At 35.5% G+C, this 22,139-nt stretch overlaps 1 protein-coding gene across 5 annotated transcripts in view; it reads left to right on the top strand.

The window, feature by feature from the left end:
• Positions 1-22,139, top strand: part of ERLIN1 (ER lipid raft associated 1) — a 35,843-nt gene that overhangs the window by 7,186 nt on the left and 6,518 nt on the right. For all 5 annotated transcript variants that reach the window (XR_007145307.1, XM_047825072.1, XM_047825071.1 and 2 more), the window contains exons 5-9: positions 1,162-1,223; positions 3,847-3,972; positions 6,142-6,215; positions 13,539-13,597; positions 15,480-15,571. Coding sequence is in view for 4 of the 5 variants with exons in the window: in XM_047825072.1 (XP_047681028.1) it covers positions 1,162-1,223; positions 3,847-3,972; positions 6,142-6,215; positions 13,539-13,597; positions 15,480-15,571 (413 nt within the window). In the remaining variant the exon portion in view is untranslated. The remainder of the gene's footprint in view (positions 1-1,161; positions 1,224-3,846; positions 3,973-6,141; positions 6,216-13,538; positions 13,598-15,479; positions 15,572-22,139) is intronic.

Genomic DNA, 22,139 nt, shown 5'->3' with positions numbered 1-22,139 from the left:
CAAGAATTTGCATTTCTAGCAGAAGTTTCCAGGTGATACTGCTGCTGCTGGTCTGGGGACCTTACTTTGAAAGTCTCTGCCCTAAAGAGTTTTAGGGACAGAACAGCCAGCAAAGCCTAAATTATTTCTAGAGTATAATCAGAACATTGAATTGTGTAACAAAAAAAAAGAGTGTAAAATTCAAGGTATTTTTTTAAATGCCCTATTTGAAATGACTGTCAGTATTACAAGCCTGTAAGAGAGGCTTGGCCATCTCTGGACGGACAGAAATGCTTGTAAAAAGGGAGAATTTCCCTCTGTTTTAAGTTTATATATTTGATATCAGGTTCTTCCTAGATCTCTCTGTAACTCTCTTTTATGGATTTCCTTTAGAGAGGACTCAAAATTGGCAGCTGATGAAATTTGGGGTAAATTTTATCTTCATGCTTCCCTTATTTTCTCAGATTTTTTTCTGTGAGCAGGTATTACCTTTTATATCAGAAAGAAAATGTCCTTGTAAGTTGTTAGGAAGACTTAGTTGTTTAGTTTCAAAATCTCTAACTTCATGAATCTTAAATTGAGATTCACATGTACCTCAGGGTCTGTGCTAATAGGCCAGGAAGCCATTACTTAACAAGACCTATCTTTCTGCAGTGTCAATTTTACTTGAGGGTTTGAGGAGAAAGTCTTTTTTCATATTAGAATAAATACAGTTTAAACAGATTAAAACTCCTTATGAATTATTAAGATAAGGCAGGAGACCAAAAAAAAAAAAAAAAAAAAAAAAAATGTCAGCCCGTGGCTGGCCTTAATACACCTTGGGGAACCATTTTACTTGGTCCCTTGATGGAAAAGTTTGAGAAGTGTACTGCGTTAGCTGTGGCTTCAGTTAATAAGGGCAAAGTGCCTAAGTAGCCCTACGTTATACATTTAGTCTTCATGTGAGCTGAGTTGATTGCTTCAGTTACAGAGGTGAGACTTGGTTATGAGAGGAGCCAGATTAAATGTGTACAGGGATGTTTGAGTGGTGATTGAGTAGTGGTTATTTTAATTAATGAGTAGTGTATGACTTTAGATTTTCCTTCTAAATTTCTACCATGTGGGATATGTTTGACAATGTGGGAATCTGGGATTATGATAAATTTTATTTAGCTCACACTTTTTCCATTTCTTTGTTTTTAGTGGTGGGGTCATGATCTATATTGACCGAATAGAAGTGGTTAATATGTTGGCCCCCTGTGCAGGTATGGTACCCATATATTCTGTTGTTTTTATAGTTACAATTAGAGTATTTATATCTAAAGAGATTCCTTAAGGAATAAAAGGGTAGTTTTAAAGTTTTATGACCTCATTCATTTCTGATATATATAAAAAAATGAGAATCTTTTCCATTTCTGGGAAATGGTGGCAGAAACAGGTCACAAGTCCTAAACAGAGTTGACTTTCTGTAACTTTATGTGTTACTCTTCTCTCATCTGAGTTTTCGAAGAGCAAGATGGTCATTGATTATTTCTAGAGTTTCTAGAAAGTAGCATTTTATCCAGTCAGGATGAGAGAATTTTCTTGCATGCTAAAAATCTGTAGCAGATCAGAAAACACTGATTTATAACCATAGAAAACTTCTAGTTGAGATTTGCTATAACTTGTAAAGTGATCTGAAAGTTCTCAGTATGGGGAAAACACTTCCTTGGTAAAAGATGAAAAGCCACAGAGATGGAGTGGTTACTATTCAAATCAAAAACTTAGAAGTTATGGAGAAAGATTTGCTTTTTTTTTTTTATGTTTGATTTTTTTCCCCCCAATTTTTTTTTTTTTTTTTTATTGTGGTAAGATACATATAACTTAAAATTTACAGTCTCAAGTATTTTTCAGTGTACAGTTCAGTGGTATTAAATACATTCACAGGGGCGCCTGGCAGGCTCAGTTCATAGAGCATGTGACTCTTGATCTAAGGGTTATAAGTTCAAGCCCCACAGTGGGTGTAGAGATTACTTAAAAATAAAATCTTAAAAAAAAAAATTCACATTGTTGTGCAACCATTAACGCCATCTACCTCTTTTCATCTTGCAAAAATGAAACTACCCATTAAACATTAACTCCCATTTCCCTCTCTCCCCAGCCCCTGGCACCTACTGTTCTGTTTTCTGTCTCTATGATTTTGCCTACTCTGAAGTACCTTATAATAAGTGGAACCATAGTATTTGTCTTTTTGTGACTGGCTTATTCACTTAGCATAATGTCCTCAAGGTTCGTCAATGTTGTAACATGTGTCACAATTTCCTTTTTTTCTAAGGCTGAATAATACTTTGTGTATATACCACATTTTGTTTGTCCACTTATCCATTGATGGAAACTTGGAGTGCTTCCACATTGTAGCTATTGTGAATAATACTTCTATGAACACAGGTGTATGTGGGTCTGTTTGAGACTCTGCTTTCATTTGAAAGATCTGCCATTTTATCTTGATCCTTTTTATTAAAATTTGCATGTATGTTGATACGTACAGGATAGTGTGTTTGACAAAAACAGCTTAAAAAGGTGAAGTTAGAGCCTTTTCCCTAAGGGTTTTTTTATTGTACTTCAGAAGACGTGATACCAGCACACATATATACATAGATGGATGTATGTATTGATGTATGTCGGAATATAAGGTCATGCTAAATTTCATGGCACTGGTACAGGCACAAATAGCAAAAGAATTTCAGAGTAGAAGGCAAGCTGTATTACTGTCAAGTGGATTTGGATTATATTTTTCAGTTATTATTTTCCTTGTCTTTTTTTTCCATCTACTTACCCTGGTTACAAATCAGTGGAATGAATTATGATTGGAAAAATAGACGAAGGGAATTTATTGCTGGTTCTCTAACCAGAGATAAGGAAACTGTTGGATCAACAGTTCATTTGGTAATGACCAACCAAATGAGTTAGTCAGCAAGTATTTATTGATGGCCTATCAGTTGTGATCTGGAATCCATTTACACCTGATATCCTCCGTGGGAAAGCCAGTAGAACTAGTCTTTGGGTCTGAAGGAAGAAAGCAATGTTTTAATAGGTAGAGCATGGATCTGGTGTGATCTAGTATGTGCCCTTAGGCACATTTTTGAAATTCTGTTTCCTATTATGCAAAATTTGGAGGGGTTTTTTGTGGAAATTAAATGGTAATGTACATAAATTCCCTGATATAAAGCCTGGCCCAGTGAACGTTTGCTTCTTCTCCTTTGAGCCTGGTATCTTTTTACAGCCTTTAAAAACTACCTTTTCGTTGGGGAGGAGATGGGCTACATGGGGAATGGGTACTAAGGAAGGCACTTGAGCACTGTGTGTTATATGTAAGTGATGAATCACTAAATTCTACTCCTGGAACTTACCTTACACTATATGTTATCTAACTAGAATTTAAATAAAAATCTGAGGAAAAACAAAAAATCACCTTTCCAAAATGGTCGTTTGCAGCTGCTTCCTTCTTTTATTTCCACTGTTCTTCAATTGATTCAGGCCCTCTTTACCTCTTAGCTCAACTTTTGCTTTGCAGTAGTTGCCTTATATTTGCCCTGCCCCACAGTTCATCTTCACACTGCTGCCACAGTACAAATGTGATTGTGTCATGCGCTTGTTTGAAAATTTTGACAGCTCCTTATTACCTCCAAGATAATGTAGACTCTTCTTAGTATGGAATTCAGAATTTGCCCATTAGAATTGCAAATGTAGTAATATCTGGAAAATTCAGCACAAGAAATGCTCAATGTTTGTGAATTGTATTTCATGTTTTCACTATTCTGTTGTCACTTTTTCTCATGTATATTATAACTTTTACCTTGGCTGAATTAGAAGGTACATGGGTAAAAATGGATTGTACCTCTCCTTCAGTGTTTGATATCGTGAGGAACTACACTGCAGATTATGACAAGACCTTAATCTTCAATAAAATCCACCATGAACTGAACCAGTTTTGCAGTGCCCATACACTTCAAGAAGTTTACATTGAATTGTTTGGTGAGTGTCTTATTTGTTTTAAATATGTGAATGATTAGTTGGAAATCTTAGTCAACTCTGTGGACGCTATAACAATATTAGTAAACATTATGTTATTTCAGCATTCTTCTGAATTTATAATAGAGCATTTGTCTTTAAAATATTCTTTATCTGAAGTTTAAAATTTCTTATTAAATTAAGCAAATAGTTACTCAAAAGATATTTTAAGAATGAGAACCATTTTCTGAAATGCACTATGTATAACTTGATAGTGATTAGAAAAGGATCATTATTTATAGACTATATTCTGTTTTTTTACTATGATAATTTAGTGAAAATTAGCTTTGTTGTTATTTTAATAGATAATTTGGGGAAATTTAGTAGAAGTCTGTTTCTTGGTGTTTCCCAAGACCCACCCCCATGTTTGATGATTTGCTAGGAAGACTGACCGGACTCAATATATGTTCTACTCTCACCTAAGATGTATTATAGCAAAAAATATACAAAGTAAAATCCAGAGGAAGCCAGGCACAAGCTTCCAAGAATCTTCTCCCAGTGGAGTCATGCAAGGATACACTTTGGTATTAAACGGTGACAACACATATGAAATGTTGTCTGCTAGGGAAGCTCATTAGATACTTACTGCCCAGAATTTTTATTGGAAGCTAACATACAGGCATCCTCTGCCTAGTACATAACAAAATTCCAGACTCCCAGAAGGAAGGCACATGTTCAGCGTAAACCACATTGGTTGTATAAACAGTTTAGGCACAGTGAGTCATTCTTACCAGTTCCTGGAATAGTGGAAATCCTTTCCAAATTCAAGTTCCCAGGTGACAGCCAAAGGCCAACTTACAGACAAGCCTTTCTAAGGATCACAGCTTCAGGACTGCTATGTTAACTCTTTTCTGCACAAGTTACTTTTCATTTGTGATAGTGAAAGCTGTGACCCGTGATTGGGTTGTTGCTGTTGGTTGCTCACTTCTCCCTCCTGGAATTCTTAGTGAATTTCTTTTTCTTTTTTTTTTTTTTTTTTTTTTAACATTTATTTATTTTTGAGACAGAGACAGAGTATGAACAGAGGAGGGTCCAAGAGAGAGGGAGACACAGAATTTGAAACAGGCTCCAGGCTCTGGGCTGTCAGCACAGAGCCCGACGCGGGGCTCGAACTCACGGACCGTGAGATCATGACCTGAGCCCAAGTCGGACGCTTAACCGACTGAGCCACCCAGGCACCCCACTTAGTGAATTTCTTACAGGCAGACATAGGGATGGTTAATCATTTTAGAGATCTACCAATTGATCCCTCATTGATGATTCACAACTACTAGATGTATGAGACAACTGTCCTGATTTGTCACATCACTGGTCATTTTAATAATGGTGAGAGTACTATTGAGGTAGAAAATTTATAAGTTAAAAAGCCAAGTGAAGTGATAGCTTTATTGTCCATTCTTGTATACTTCAAAGACCTTCCCGTGAACTCTACCCCCTCCCTTTTTATTTAAAAAAAAATTTTTTTAGACATTTATTTATTGTTGAGACACGGGGCGAGACAGAGCATGAGCAGGGGAGGGACAGAGAGAGCGCAAGAGACACAGAATCTGAAGCAGGCTCCAGGCTCTGAGCTGCCAGCACAAAGCCTGACACGGGGTTCAAACCCACAAACCGCAAGATCATGACCTGAGCCGAAGTCAGAGACTTAACCTGCTGAGCCACCCAGGCACCCTTGTTAAATCCAAAATAATGGGCAGAGGTCCATGGAAATGAAATTTAGTTATTTGGAGATTCGGGTTAAGGATTGAGGATAGGAATTTGGTTTTTATGATAATCAGGACACATATTAAGTAACAACACTGAATTAAGATATTAGAGACTTAGAGTCTCCATTTATTGGATAAACAACCTGTTTATCATCTTTCTTCCTTAATTTCTCTGACAGTTCTTCACATTTTCTCCTATACAAAAGGAAAATTAAATATAAGTTTTAAATATATGTAATAATTTATACATTTATAATATGTAGGTAGTTTTGTTTTCATATATATGTGCAGTGGTTTAAGCTTTACAAAAGAACAGTACCATAGAAACTTTAGGTCTAATAGTGATTGGATTTTTTTCAGTGTTAATACAATGAAAAAAATATTTTTTGAGTATCATGAGAATTGTTGTTCTTGGCCTCAAAAACAGATCAAATAGATGAAAATCTGAAGCAAGCTCTGCAGAAAGATTTGAACATCATGGCTCCAGGCCTCACCATACAGGTAAGCCCTTTTCTTAGGGAAAATCTCTAGGAATTTTGAGGGCTTTGAATTTAATTGTTCTTTCATTGGACATTGTTTATTCAGCAGTTATTGAATTGAAGCGCTAAGGTATTTTATAGAATAGCTTTCTCACTTTGACTTTAGGTCTCTGCAAAGTAAAATAGTCTTGTAGCTTACCCTGGGTGTCATTTTCTTCTGAACTCTTAGAAGGAACAGATAAGCTGAGAGACTCTTACAAGGAAATGAAATCCGTGCACCGCTTGTATGTGAGTCATTATTAAGATACAATAATGGTGATAAATCAGTGTAAGAGTAAGGCTTTAGTCTCAGTAAGGTTTTGAACAAGGATTTCAAATATAAGATTTGAATAATAATTCTATCAAAATAGATGTCATGTATGATTAATTGATATATTGATTGGATGATTATTGCTGTAAGAGTTTAGAGTTATAGAACATTTCAAGAGAGTCTGCCTGGAAACGACTATGATTGAGTTGGGGTTTTAGATGGGAATGGAAGAATTATCAGGATTTATATGGGGGGGGGAGAGGAATAAGGAAGGTATTTCAAGTGGGTAGCATGGCCTGAATGAAAGTAAGATAGCAGGTGAATTTGGTGGTCATGGTGGTGGTGGCTGTGGTATTAGGAGATAGAATGGTGAGAGATTATATGCCTGCTTTTGTGGGTCAGTATATTTTCAGATTGGGTTGAAATCCATAAGTAGATTCTAAAATCAATTTTAGTGGATCATGACCAGCATTGTAAATAAAATGAAATTGAAGAGGAAAAGAAATCAGAGCACATGACATGTACTAAGTTTATCATTCTGTGAAATTTTTTTTTATTTAAGTGTGTAGGTGTTTATATTGGGTGTCACTGTAAAATACATGTCTTACTGTGGTCATGGTCAATAATGTTAAAAGGTGTTGCTGTAGATCTGGATTACCTGAGAAGTGGTAATATGGCTTCTCTAGTGTCCTTTCTTAGAGTTTCTAGGAGATCTGCTATTGTGGTGACGAATGTTACTGCAGCTAAAGAGAAAACTTTTTTTGGTGTCACATGTCTGAAGTGTCACACCATTGAGAATGTACCTTCACTGTGAGCGATCATATGTGAGCTCAGAAACAAGACTGGAAAGGTGGTGAGGGTTTTCCCTTTTCCCATTCACGCTGTGCCATTATCTCCGACTGGTGCCTGAGGGGGTGTTGCCAAAGTTAAGAGGTCATTTGAAAAGTCCACAGCTAACTTCATAAAATCCTCTTGGTTGTCCATTCAGTTGTGGCTGGAGTTGCTTTTCAATTTTAAAGGTAAAAAATATGAAAAAATAAAGATAAAAAATATGAATGTGACAGATTCTTAGATTCTGCTTAGGTTGTTACTTGGGAGATGTAGCTCATTCTTCTTAACAGCTACCTAGAATTCTTTGCCTTATATTACATAATTAGTTCTCTGTTGTTGCCAATTTTTTGCTGTTAATAAACAATAGGGTAGTGAACATTCTTGACACATCTCCTTGTATGTACAAATTATCTTTCAAAAACTTGTATAAATCTTTATTTTTACTAACAATATATGTGCATACGTGTTTCTACGTAAACCTCACAAGTATTTGAAGCAATTAGATATCCTAAGTTTTGCTGTATGGAGTGATGTTCTATCTCTCTTTGATTTGCATTTCTTTAGTTATTAATGAAGTTGAGCATCTTTTGATCTTTTTTCTTTGGCTATTGTGTCAATTGCCTATTCATATCCTTTGCCCACTTTTCTGTTGTATTGTTTTAATTTTCTTACTGATTTGTCGTTGTATTTTGTATATTCTGAATATTTTTATACAAACATGTTCTGTGTGTTGTAAAGAAATTAGGTATTGGGAAAAAGATGAATAATAAAACGAAATTTACCCATAGTCATACCATTGCAGAGATAACAGTTGTATTTTTTTAGATTCTTCTTAATCTAGAGGAGCGTATATTTGTTTATAGGTATAAATAATGTTAAAGTGGAATCATACCATAGCTGCTTTTTTCACTAACAGTATATATAAGCATCTTTTCAAGTCAAAAATATAGATTCACTACATCATCACCTTTAATGGCTTTATTTAATTAGTCTGTGGTTCCAATTTTTACTGTCACACACGTTGCAATGATAGGGTTCTACAATCCTTCCCTTACAATAGATTCTTTTTTTTCCTAGTTTATTTATTTATTTATTTATTTTTAATTTAAATTCAAGTTGGTTGACATACAGTGTAGTTTTGGCTTCAGGAGTAGAACCCAGTGATTTATCTTTTACATATGAGACCCAGTGCTCATCCCCAAAAAGTATGTTCCTTAAACAAATTATTAAGTTAAGTGTAGGATTGATGAGTCAAACTATATGCCCTGTTTAGAGGCCTTTTGATACATATTGCCAAATGGCCTTTCAAAAAATTTTAGTATCTTACATCTGTCATCATTAGTGTTGGTGAGCTGTAGTTTCCTACATATTAGATTGTGAGTGTACCCAAAAACAGATGCATGCCCACTCTCCATCCTTTCAGAGAAATTATTCTGGTATTTTCTATTAATTATTGAGGTTGAATGCCCTAGGATATTTTTTGGCCATTTGTATTTCATTTGTGAATTATGTTAGTTATTACAACTCTTAAATGCATGGGAAACATTTCTCCTAGTTGTTTTTTGTTTTTTTTTTTACCATTTAATTTCCACCTCCCTCCCCCCTGGCAATTCTGAAGCTTTAAACTTATGTAGTAATTTTAGTATTTTTTTCATTTATGGTTTTTTGCAGTGCTGGCGTACTTTAAGCCACTTCCCCCACTTTAAAATATAGAAATTTAAATAAAATTGGAAATTACCACATTTTTCTCTGCTTTTACAGTTGTGTTTTTAGATTTAAATCTTTGGGCACCTGGGTGGCTCAGTTGGTTAAGCGTCTGACTTTGGCTCAGGTCATGATCTCAAGGTTCATGAGTTCGAGCCCCGTGTCATCAGGCTATCTGCTGTTAGCACAGAGCCTGCTTTGGATCCTCTGTCTCCCTCTCACTGTAGCCCTCCCCCGCTCGCATTCTCTCTCTCCCTCTCTCAAAAATAAAGGGCGCTTGGGTGGCTCCATCAGTTTAGTGTCCGACTTCAGCTCAGGTCATGATATCACGATTCTTTGAGCCCCACATCAGGCTCTGTGCTGACAGCTCAGAGCCTGGAGCCTGCTTCAGATTCTGTCTCTCTCTGCCCCTCCCCCATTCACACTCTGTCTTTCAAAAATAAATAAATTAAAAAAAATAGATTTAAATCTCTAATTCATTTGGAATCCATTGTGATGTCAGTTGTGAGGTAGGGTTCCAATTCTCTGTCCCCTAAATTGGTAGCAACAAGAATTACTGAATAATTTATGCCTCCATCTCCCTTGTTTGAAATACCATTTGTATTGCCTGCTGAATCCTATTATGTTGTACTGTTTTTTTGGACTTTATTCCATTGATCTTTCTGTTTCCTATTCCTTCATTAGTTTTCAGCCCTAAACTTTTTCCCATCAAATCTGTTTCTGCCTTATTTTTTCTATCTTGTTAGTAATGACCCCTCTTTCTCTTCAGACAAATCTAGACATGTGGGAGGCATCTTTGACAATGCTCTCATCCTTGGCATCTAATCAGACCCCATATCCTGCTGATTTTACCACCAAAATCCATAAAACTGTTCACTCCTCCATCTTCACTGCCACCTCATTAAGCCAAGTCACTATCTCTCACCATCTCACCTCCTCTCATGTTGCCGCACTTTCACTTTTACCTTTACGTCATTTTCTGCATAGCAGTGAGAAAGATCTTTCAAATTTAGTTATATTTATTTGTTTTTATAAAACCAGTCACTGAATGAAAAAAATGTCGCTTTGTAATACGTTTTTAAACTGGTTGATCAAGATCTTCATTGTTTTGGTTGCTTAATCTTGTCATGAAAGTTTCTTACGAGGGGCACCTGGGTGGCTCAGTCGGTTGAGCGACCCAACCGACTTTGGCTCAGGTCATGATCCCCCTCATCGGGCTCTGTGCTGGCAGCTCAGAGCCTGGAGCCTGCTTCTGATTTCTGTGTCTCCCTCTCTCTCTCCCCCTCCCCCACTCATGCTCTGTCTCTGTCTCTCTCTCTCTTTCTCAGAAATAAATAAACATTAAAAAAAAATTTTTTTTTAAGTTTCTTACGAGAGCTGGAATGCTTTTTCAGATCTTCCAGGCTATTTGTCAGCCTTCCTTCTTTAACACATTACTGTCTGTTATGATAATTCAACTTTTTATTCACTTTTAAAATCTCATAAGATATATTATCTTTTCAAAAATAGTGGCCTTTGATATTTCTGCCAGCTTATTCTTCCAGATAAGTTTTCATTACTGATATTTTCAAGCTATATCAGGTATCTAAATTGGCATATAAGTTTAAAATTAGGAACACAGTTTATGGTTTTACTTAGGTATATCATCACTTTTGTTTCTTTTAGAATTTCTGACCTAGGTGAGAAACCCATATCCCAAATTAAATTAATACTCACAGATTTACTGAATTTTAGTGCTATTAAATATGTTGTCTCTTTTTGTGTAAGCATTGAGGAATCCAAATGATTCTTGGTGAATTTATTGTGTATCTACTAGTTTGTTGACTTCACTGTCTCTAATAAAGTTTTTTGGTTAATTTCCTTGAATTTGTTTGTTGTGTATGTAGTATAAACATTTAACACGAAATCTACCCTCTTAAATTTTTAAGTGCACAATACATTATTGACAGTATGTGCAATGTTCTACAACAGATCTTTAGACCTATATATCTTACTTGACTGAAACTATGAATTTCCTTAGATTTTTATTTATATAATTATGCCAAAATAAAAATCTTAATTTTCCCCTCCACAACCTAGTGTTTCCCAGTCTCCGAGTCATCCTATTTTAATTCTTCACATGACACTCATAGCTATCTGCAACTTTTTTATTCATTTATTTGCTTTTTGTTGTTATCTATTGTGTTTTCTCCCCTTAAAAATTTCAATTTCATGAGAGCAGTCTCACCTTGTTCATTGCTGTATTCATAGTGCCTAGAACAAACAGTACTTGGCACAGATGAGGCACCCAGTTAACACTTACAAGCATTCTCTGTAATAATCAGTATTTAATTTTTCCCTTGTCTGTATTTATACTTTTTTCTTCTTGGACAACTGCTGTGGCAAATTTGAGTGGTGAAAATATGTGTCTTTGATATTTTTTAAATATTTTTTTTCTTATGTAAGAGAGTGACTATATTATATGCTGGCTTTCCATTTAAAATATATGCTTAGGGGCACCTTGGTGGCTCAGTCGGGTAAGCGTCTGACTTCGGCTCAGGTCATGATCTCACAGTTTGGGAGTTCGAGCCCTGCATCGGGCTCTCTACTGTCAGCACAGAGCCTCTTTTGGATCCTCTGTCCCCCTTTCTCTCTGCTCCTTCCCCGCTTTGCTCATGCTCTCTCTCAAAAAAAAAACATTTAAAAAATAAATAAAATAAAATACATGCTTATACCCCAGTGGTCACTTTCAGATATATTCATTTCATTAGCTTTTTTCCCCTCTCTACTTACTTACTGTGTGTGTGTGTGTGTGTGTGTGTGTGTGTGTGTGTGTGTGTGTGTGTGTGTGTTTTGGGCATTGTTTTGGGATATGTTGTCATTTTATTTTTTAAGTCTGTTATGATAACTTATGTTACCTGTTACAGTGGGTGCTTACTTTACACATACTTGAAAATTATGAGATTCCCAAGATTGGCAAGCATGTAGTATGTTCTTCAGCCTCCCTCATACAGCAAAATAGAAATCTTCAGAAGACAGTCCTATTTTACGCTTTTTAAAAAACAAACCTGGGGCGCTCAGGTGGTTCAGTTGGTTGAGCGTCTAACTTCAGCTCAGGTTATGATCTCATGGTTTGTGAGTTTGAGCCCCACATTGGGTTCTCTGCACAGAGCCCACTTTGGATCCTCTGTCTCCCTCTCTCTCTCTGCCCCTCCCCTGCTCACACTCTTTCAAAAATAAATAAACATTAAAAAAAAAGACTAAAAATATATGGCCAGTTTCTTAATTAAATGCAAAATGATAGTGCTTCCTCCTGGATCATATTAAAACATACTGGAAGTCATTTGTGTTCTGGTAGTCACATCGTGAAATCTGGCATCTCTCACAAATGCTTGTTAGGAATTTTTGTCTTCTGGGTATCTCTGTGCATTGTTCCTCAGGGCCTCATATGCCCCACCTTCAGCACGTAATGAGTTTCCTCACTAGAGTCCCCAGCTTCTTACTCCGTTTCACTAATTCTTGTATTTAGTTCTGATAGCTCTCAAATTCTTCACAGATTTGACTGTTCTCTCACATGTTGGAAAGGCTGTGTTGCTTAAAAGTTTTTAAGTCTTTGTAAAAGGCTTTTAAAAGAAGGTTATGTGCATAGAGGCTTTGTTTAAGGTTAGCCAGTTTTCAGAGGGAAATTAAAACTTTCTTCACATCAGGAGTTTGTTGTGTGTGTGTTTGTAATGTGGGGGGGGGGGGGGCGGGGAGTGATGTTTAACTAGTTAAATCAAAAGCTTTTGAAAGATCAGTTTTCTGATGGAGAAGTCAGCCTTCAAAAAGCTGCAGTTCCCAAATAGATAATCTTAATTAATGTCAAAGTACACTACGGTTAGGGAAACAAAGTGTCTAGTAAACAATGTCTAAAAAAGACAAGTAGACTTTGTTCTAAGTGAGCTCCTGGCAAGAAAGAATGTAAGCTGTTAACTGGTATTTGTTTTCCTTCAGCTTTGGACTGTTTCTGTATAGCCAGTACTGAGTGATTACAGGTTTAAGAAACAGTAAATATGTTTATTGTCTACTGTTACTAAGTTGCATATACTGACCTGAATTTTGTTTGCTTTTATTTTTGTTGTTGACTGTTTCCTACTTTACAATTTAAATCTTGGAATTTTGCCTTCCTTGTGTTTCTTTGGTTGGCAAGCCTGGAAAGGAAACAAAAGTATCCAACTGAAGAGCTTTGTGGAGGTCTTTTAAGGGAGAACCTTTTCCCTTAAGGAGTTTATTTCCTCAGTGGATAGAGTGGTTTTTCCTGTAGCCAAGCATTTTTTTTTTTTTAAGGAAGTAAAAAGCAGAGTATCTTTGATTCTTGGTGTGATGGCATGAAAAACAGATTTTCTAGTGGAATCTCCACACGTGTTAGTAGGCAGCTATGTCATAGTTGCTTTATTACTTTCATATGAGGAGCTTTTCTGTAGATTTAGTTTGAAGATTTATTTTTCAAATATACTTTGGCTTTTCACTTTTATTTTTTAGGCTGTGCGTGTTACAAAACCCAAAATCCCAGAAGCCATAAGAAGAAATTTTGAGTTAATGTGAGTAATATGCTTGGGAGCCCAACATTTTTTTTTAGGGCTGTCTACTTATTAATATACCAGTGTAGAGAAAACTTCTATATGAACTAGTACACTCTGGGGTGGGGTGTATATCTATTTTCCATTCTTTAATTCTAATAATATTATCTATTCTTGTGTCTTAATTCACTAGATTATTATGAGTTTTCCCTTTATATATGAACATTTCAGGAGCAGCATTAGAGGCTAAGTATGCAGTTTGCTATAGAGCTATTGTTGGAAAGCTAAGGAATTGTAATTTGGACATGATTATCTTGAATTAAATACTAATAGAGAAGAGAAGGAGTCCTGGCTGGTAAGGTTGAAGGGAGTGCCTGTATTGTGTTACTGTGTTGTAATGGTAAGAATAGAAACACTTTATTGGTGTAAAGTTTGATGTTCATTTTATGTGGTTGTGTATCCAAAATGACACCTAGATCTTTATAATTTGCTTTGGGGAAGCTTTGCCTTAATTGACTCCTGGTAGTCTTCTCTTTTATGTGTCCAGGGCTGACTGGGAATGAGAAGTTAACTTGCTTGACATGAAATTAATTTCTAAGTGTTCTGAAGATCCATATTAGGGGAATACCTATTGTAGTTGAAATGGCAGTATTCTTGTGTGACAGGTAGTGAAAAGAAGAAACAAAAGTCTTTAGGAAATTTGGCTGGTATTTGAAGAGGAAAAATATGAAATGCTGGAAAAATAACTGCACAAGTCAAGAATACAACAGATTGTATAAGTATAGGGGATCCAAGAAGTAATAATACTTCTTCCTGGGGTAATATACGGTTGAGTCCTTACTGTTCCCGAGTCTGTATCTTTTATTATGCTGAGTTTTATTTTCTCTTTTCATTTGTAGAAAAGGAACTTCTTTTTTGAAGCTATAAAGCAGAGTGCCAGGCTGGGTAGATCATGAGTCTGATCCATTGGTATAAAAAATTTTTTTAATTGAAGGCTCAGGATGCCTTAGGCTCTCAACATGATAGCTTCTAGTGATGGAAACGTGAAGACTGTATGTTCTCTGCCCTCAAATAATTTGTAGTATCCAGAATGCCATTTTATGTCTTTATCAATTTGGGCAGGAGGAAAGAAGAGATCTTTGGGGGGAAATGTTTTAGGGAAACTCTTGGAGTTACTTTTCAGATAAATCTGGATCTTTCTAATTTTGTAGACTATTGAAATCCCAGAATTAAAAGCCACCTTGAGATCTAACCTTCCACCTAATAGTAGTCTTTTTTATACTTTTTCTGCCATGTGGTCACCCAATCACCACTTGTACATGCTTAGTGATAGGCCAGCCATTTCCATTATTAGAGCACTCAGGTTCTCAGAAAAGTCTTCTTTACATTGAGCACTAGTTCACTACCTAATAACTGCCACCTAATTATGTCTTCCATACAACAAGCAGGGCCACTGCAAAAGAGTGCCCTGAGGAGCGGCTGAAATCCAGCTCCATTCTGCTTGTCAGACCATGTACCTGAGGGATTGCGTCTGCCCAGAGGTTGTTGCATTTTGCTATTTGGCCCAGAGTGCTGTATGGGCTAGCTGGAGGCCTAACAGTAAAAGAACCATTTATATCCTCCGGGTACTTCCAGATCACAGGCCTTTCCATGATACAGTTAGAGGAAAAGGTCAGACTAAACTCAGATGTATAAATTTGATGCCTATATCTGGGTGACTTTGGGCAAATCATTTAACCTTTCAGCCTCAGATTTATTATAAGTAAAATAAGGTAACACCTCTCTTGGCACCATAGTGGATCAGAAAGTTCGTGTTGAAATGGTTCTCTGACCCACCATAGAGTCAGAATTACTGCCTGTGACTGCACATCATTTCTAATTTTTATAATATTTTGCTTCACAGGGAGGCTGAAAAGACAAAACTTCTTATAGCTGCACAGAAACAAAAGGTTGTGGAGAAAGAAGCTGAGACAGAGAGGAAAAAGGCTGTTATAGGTACTTTGATTTCTTTCTGAATTGGTTGTTTTTAAAGTACATGTGTTACGAGCTTGTCCTGTTCTTTGTCAGTCTGATGATGGATATTGATGGGATCAAATAAGATTGCATCATACATAGTGGAGAATTCTGGAAACTCTTTTGTACATTCAGATGCCCTACAGCCTTTAAAACCTGATGGTGCCAGTACTTAATGAAGTGGTTTGGCTCGCGACCATGTGTGGCTGCTACTGCTACTTTTTTCAAGGACAAGGAAAATGGATAGGGTTTTTGGACAAACGCTGGCCTCTGTGGGGTAGAGTTTTTGTTCATACAATTTAAGAATGGGAAGTTTTTTGGCCAAAGCTCATGTTTATAGCATGCATCCTTGCTGTTGACATGTACCTAGTTTTATCTGGATGGCTAGATGTTGCCCTCTCCGACAGTACGGCGGGATTGCTTACACCTTATATGAATCACAGAGGCTTCCCAAACACTCCAGGAGACTGTGTATTGGACTGACCTCTTAGGCTGTCAGTTGTTTGTTCCTTGGGATGCTGAAAGTTTAAGAGGTGTTTTGTAAACTATTTCAAATATGCAGAAATGTACAGAGAATAATAAAATGAAGGCTTAGTGTTTGCCACATCCCTTCAGGTCATACTTTCTTTCAAAATAAATTTATATATCTGTTGGAAGCCCCCTGTGTTCTCTTACCTGGTCCTATTTCTTGACCCATCTTCTCTGAGTAGCTTCTGCTCTAAAGCTTGTGTAATCTTTCTGTCCATATTTTTATATTTTTATTATAACTACGTAATAATAATTCATAGGATTGTTTTAAACCCTAAAAATTGTATCAGACTCTACCTTTTATTTCACAGCTTGCCTTTATCGTACCAACATTGTTTGAGTTTTATTCATATTGGTATGTGTAGATCTGGTTATTTTTAACTGCTGTGCATTCATTCTATGAGTGGACCTCAGTTCATTCTGATGAATTACCGTTGAAGAGTTAGGTAGTTTCTGGTTTTTCCTTGCTATGAGCAGTGCCGCAGTAACGCCAGTGTCCATGTGTCTTTGTGCACATATTTGGAGTTTTCCTGTGATAGTGCTACTCAACATGTAGTGTTGGTCACTGCCCTGTATCATCGGCTGTTTGTTTCTGATCCATAATGAGATGACAGAAATTGACAATGAGTGCTTAGAAATTCTTATAGTATTATATAGTAATTTTATGTCTAATAATAAAAAACTGGACCCTGTGTTTTTGTTTTTAATATTTTTCCAAGTAATTAATTTTTATTATAATTTATAAAATATTGTTTCCTAACAAATTGAAATACAGAAAAAGGGGGGGAGGGTGCTGTTCCTTCCATAGGTAATTGAAGAAGCACTACTCTGGAATACACACCTCCAAGTCGAATTGCTGGGTCATAGGGTACATACATCTTCAAATTTATAACATACGGTATTGCCAAATTGCTCTCCAGTGGTGATTCTACCATTTTACCTTCTCTTCAGCAGGGTTTGAGTTCCGGTTCATTTGCTGCCATAATTGATTCCCATTTCTGCATATCCTCCTCAACTCTTGGAGTCATTAGACCTTTTAAATTTTATGTCAGTTTGCTGGTGGACATGTATCATGTAATTTCAGTTTGTAGTTCTCTGATAACTAGTAAAGTTGAATATTGTTTATTGGCCATTCAGGTTTCTTTTTTTGTATGTGAATTGCTTGTTAATATATTATTAGCCCATTTGATTACTTTTTTTGGACTGATTTATAGAAGTTCTTTGTATCTTCTGGATATTAATCCTGTCCCAGATTTATGCATTGGAAATATCTTCTCTCACTTTGTGGCCTTTGAACTCTGTGATGTCTTTGACATTCATATATATTTAATTTTCATGTGATCAAATTCATCAGTCTTTTCCATTCTGATTTGTGCTTTTTCTATCCTGTTTAAGAATTCTTTCCCAACCCCAAAGTAATAATTTTATTCTAAAAGGTTTAAAGTTTTGCTTTTCATATTTAAATCGTGAGTCCATCTGGAATTTATTTTAGGGTTTAGTGTGATGTTGGAATTCAGTTTATTTTTTCCAAATAGCAAGCCAATTATTTTAGGCTATTTATTGAAAAGTTCATTATTTTCTCTACTTTTTTCTAATACCACACCTATCATATAACAAGATACTGTATATAATTTGTTCTGTTGCTGTGGTCTCTATTTTGTTCTAATTTCATGGTCTATCCTTCTCCAGAATTACCTTGTTTTAATTACTGTTGCTTTTTATGTTAAGTCTTGCTATCTGGGAGAGCAAGTTTCTCCTTAACTATTCGCTTTACTCTTCCTAAATATTCTTATAAATGTCTGGGGCTATCCTAGGCCCTTTATTCCTCCATATAAATTTTAGAACCGGGTCAGGTTCTACAAAATGCTGTGTTGAGGTTTGATTGTAATTACATTACCTATACATGTCAGTTTGGAGAGAATTGATTAATTAAATTGTTTATTTATTTACTCAGACTTATACTGAGTCTTATAAGTCTGTTTTATTTCTCCATTTATGAGAAGTGTCTTTCAAAAAGTATCATAATTTTCTTCTTAAGGTTCTGGCACTTTCTTTCTTAGAGATTTATTCCTATATATTCCTCAAGCTTTTTGCCATTATAAATAGGATCTTTTTTGAAGGATTTTTCTAACTGGTTTTTGCTTTTCTATAGGTATGCTGTTCATTTTGTTGTTGTTGTTGTTTAGTAGTCTTGCTGAAAATGCTATTATTTCTAATAGTCTCCTGTTGTGAGCAGTCAAACTATCTTCAGATCAGGACAGTTCTGGTTTTTCCTTTGTAGTCCCATACCTCTTTACTCTTCTTATCTTCCTGGTTTCAAGGTTATGACTTAAAGTGCAGTGTTGAAAAGAAAGGTAGCATCAAGTATTCTTGTCTTGTTCCTAACTTTAAATAGTCCCAGTGATGTTTGCTGTACTTAACTTTTATCAGGTTCATGAAGTTTCTGTTTCTTGCTTGCCAAGAGGTTTTTATCATAAATGACTGTTAAAACTCTTAGAATTTTTTTCTATGTATATTTTTTCTAATTTTTCCTTTTAAAGCTTTTAATGTGGTGAATTATATTAGTAGATTTTCTTTTCCTGAATTATTTTGCTTTCTTGGGATAAACCCATTTGATCATGATATAGGAGATATACCTCAGTACATTTCTCTATATGTCTTGCTTATAATTTCTTTAAAATTTTTACTTTTATATGTTTTCATTTTTACTTTTATAAATTTCAGCTTATAATTTTTCCTTGTACTGTCAGGTGGTTTTTTTTGTTTGTTTGTTTTTTCTTCTTTTAATGGTTCCACTAGCCTCAAAATGATTTGGAGAGCATTCTTTTTTTCTGTGTTCTGGAATATTTTGTATAAAATATGTTATTATCTCCTCTTTGTAGGTTTAATGGAACTCTTGTAAAAAACCATCTTGGTCTGGTGGGGTTTGTGCTCTCTCATATGCTTGTTTTTGGTGGTAACATTTAGCCTGTTGATTTAATTTCTGTACTAACTATAGGTCTGTTCAGGTACTTGTTTCTTTAAGTTTGAGCAGTTATACTTTTCTAGAAAATTGTTTCACATCTGAAATTTCAGACGTGGGGACATAAATTTGCAGAATTCTCTTATAATTTTTAAAATCTGCTACCAAATGTGCATGCCCCTTTTCATTCCTAGTATTGTTTTTTTGTGCCTTCGCTTTTGCTGGATTACTTCTGCCAGAGGTCTGTGATACTCTATTCATCTTTTCAGAGAACTGCATTTTGATTTGGTTCTTTTGTCTCTTACTTTTCAATTACATTATTTACACTTATTTTTATTATTCTTCTACTTCTTTTTTTGAGTTTTCTCACTGGTTCTTTTCTAACTTCTTGAATTACTTAATTCTTTAGATTTCAGTCTTTTCTGATTGAAATATGTAAGATTACATATTTTCTTTTTTTCTATTCACGTGTTTTGAAATGTAGTTTATTGGTGTTCATTTTTAATTTTTGTAAAATGTTTCCATTGTGATTTCTTCTTTCACTTATGAAGTATTAAAAGTATATTTTTCAATTTCTGGGTTTTTAGGGGGCTACCTTTTTATTGTTGATTTCTAATGTTATTGCATGATAGTCAGAAAATATGATCTATTATATGGATTCTTAAGTATTTGTTGAAATTTGCTTTGTGGCCTATCAGTACATGGTACTTTTTTGGTAAATGTTCTCTGTGTGCTTGAAAAGATTGAATGTGTTTTCTTTATTTGTTGGATGCAAATTTTCTCTGTTTATCCATTCAGTCAGGCTTATGAATTGTGTTGTTTACATCTTCTGTATTCTAATTTTTGCCGCCTTGAGCTATCAGTTACTGAGAGAGGTGTGTTAAAATCTCCCACCATGACCGTAGATTTGTTGACTTGTAATTTTTTTTCTTTACATATTTTAGAGCTGTATCATTAAGAGCATTTAGGATTGTTACATCTCCCTGGAGAATTGCTCCTGTTATGTAATAACCCTCTTTATCCCAGACACACTTTTTGGCTTAAGATCTGTTTTGTCTAATGAAATTATAACTATGCCAGATTTCTCATGGTTAGTTATTTTCTTGATGTATCTTTTCCCATCCTTTTACTTTCAACTTTTCTATGTCATTATGTTTTAGGTGTGTCTCTTGTAAACAGCATATAGCTGGATTTTGTTATCTTATCCAATGTGAGAATCTGTCTTTTAACTGGTGAGTTTAGTCTTTTTATATTTATTGTGGTTACTGCTATATTTGGATTTGTTTGTATCATTTAGTTTTGTGCTATTCACCACGCATTTTTTTCCTTTGCTTCTTTTTTCTCTTTTCCGATTGGTATTGAATTGATTGGATTTTCTTTATTCTTTTCTTCCTTTTACTTAATTGGAAGTTTTATATTGTTTCTAGAATGTTTCTATAACTAGTCATTACCTGTAAAATGTTAATAAGCATACCTGACTTGACAGAATCTAAAGCTAATCATTCTATCCTCATAAAACCGTAGAATGCTTTAATTCTTATTACTGTCCCTCAATTTTACATAGTTACCTCATATTTTAGTTTTATGTTCTTTTTATTCCCTCATTATTACTATTATCATTTATTCTTACAGTAAACATCCATTTTGATCTATAGGCGTTACTTAATTTTTTTCCCTCTCCATTGTTTTTGGCAATTCATTCTTTTTTCTACTAGTTTGTTACTCTTGTTTTGGTTTTTTTTTCAATAAATGCTAAGGAATGGATAACTTACTCATTCTTCCTTAGTCTGAAATGATTTTATTTCATTCTTGAATTAGTAATTTAGCCTACAGTTCTAAGCCCAACAAAACTTACTTTTTTTCTGTCACTGTGGTGATATTATTTCATTTTTGTTTGGCTTCCTCTTGTCTTCTTACTTTCATAATTTTTCTCTGTCTTTGTGGTGTGTCTAGGTAGAGACAAGCTTACTTCTCTTCACTGGGCTGGTGGGTAGAGGTTTTTAGTCTCAGTGGAATTGAAGCCCATTAGTGGTCTCAGTTTTATACAGTTCTCAAGGCGTCACCTCCTGGCCATGAATGGGCAACAATCCAGGTCCATCTCCCTTGCTTGTCTAAGTTCTCAGCTCTTCCTATACCAGCTCTCAGCTCTCAACTCTTCCTTTGCTTATGTGTCTTGGGGATCTCTCATTCTTTCTTAGCATCTTAGCCACACATTAAAAAAAAATTGTTACATTTTGTCTAGCACTTTAAGGTGTTGTTAGCTGGGGGTTTTTCTCATTACTCTATTTCACCATTTTTCTAGAACTAGAACCTGACTCATGCTCTTTATTGGTTTATTTCTACACATCAGAGAGTAGCGTTAAGTGGGATGACCACAACCATTTCCCTATGTTGAGACACGATTCTCTGGGTTATAGCTATAGGCTCCAAATGCCTTCTGTTATTTCCAGTAGAACGTCATAGTCTATTTGGGAGTTGGGGTGATACAAGTTGATTTTATGCTAATGAGGAAATAGGGAAGTATGCGCTGGGGTCAATGCTAAAGGATACTGGATCTTCTGGAAATAGGAAAACACTTAGAAATCTTTTTTTCTATTATACTCTTCCCCCAGGGACAGAGATAAGATGTGTTAAAATACTCATCCTCTTTGGCTGAAAAGAAGAACTGAGAATGTTCTTCAAGAATTGCAGTGATTGAATTAAAAGTGTAATAAGAGTCTTTCTTCCCTGGTCCTGGATCTTTTGGTTAGGCCGCTGGTGTACTTGAGGGTGTTTGGTTTTCCCTGCCTATAATTGTCTGCTGCAACCAACATGTTCACCCCCAACACTTGTTTTCACAGTGTCAGATGAATTAGCCTGCTTTCTCTTTTATGTTCTACCACAGTCAGAATTCTCCTTCTCTGATATTTTCATCTTGTCATTTCCCTCTTGGTAACTTCAACAGTTGATCCTGAGTATATTAAAGGTAAATTCTTTAGCCCATTACTCAAGATGGAGGTCTTCTAGCTTTCTTTCTATTCTAATTATTTGTTCTCTTGTCAGCTGGCTCCATAATGACCT

Source organism: Prionailurus viverrinus, chromosome D2 (genome assembly GCF_022837055.1).
Source record: "Prionailurus viverrinus isolate Anna chromosome D2, UM_Priviv_1.0, whole genome shotgun sequence".
Classification (NCBI taxonomy): Eukaryota; Metazoa; Chordata; class Mammalia; order Carnivora; family Felidae; genus Prionailurus; species Prionailurus viverrinus.
This window is presented reverse-complemented; position numbering and strand designations above follow the sequence as displayed.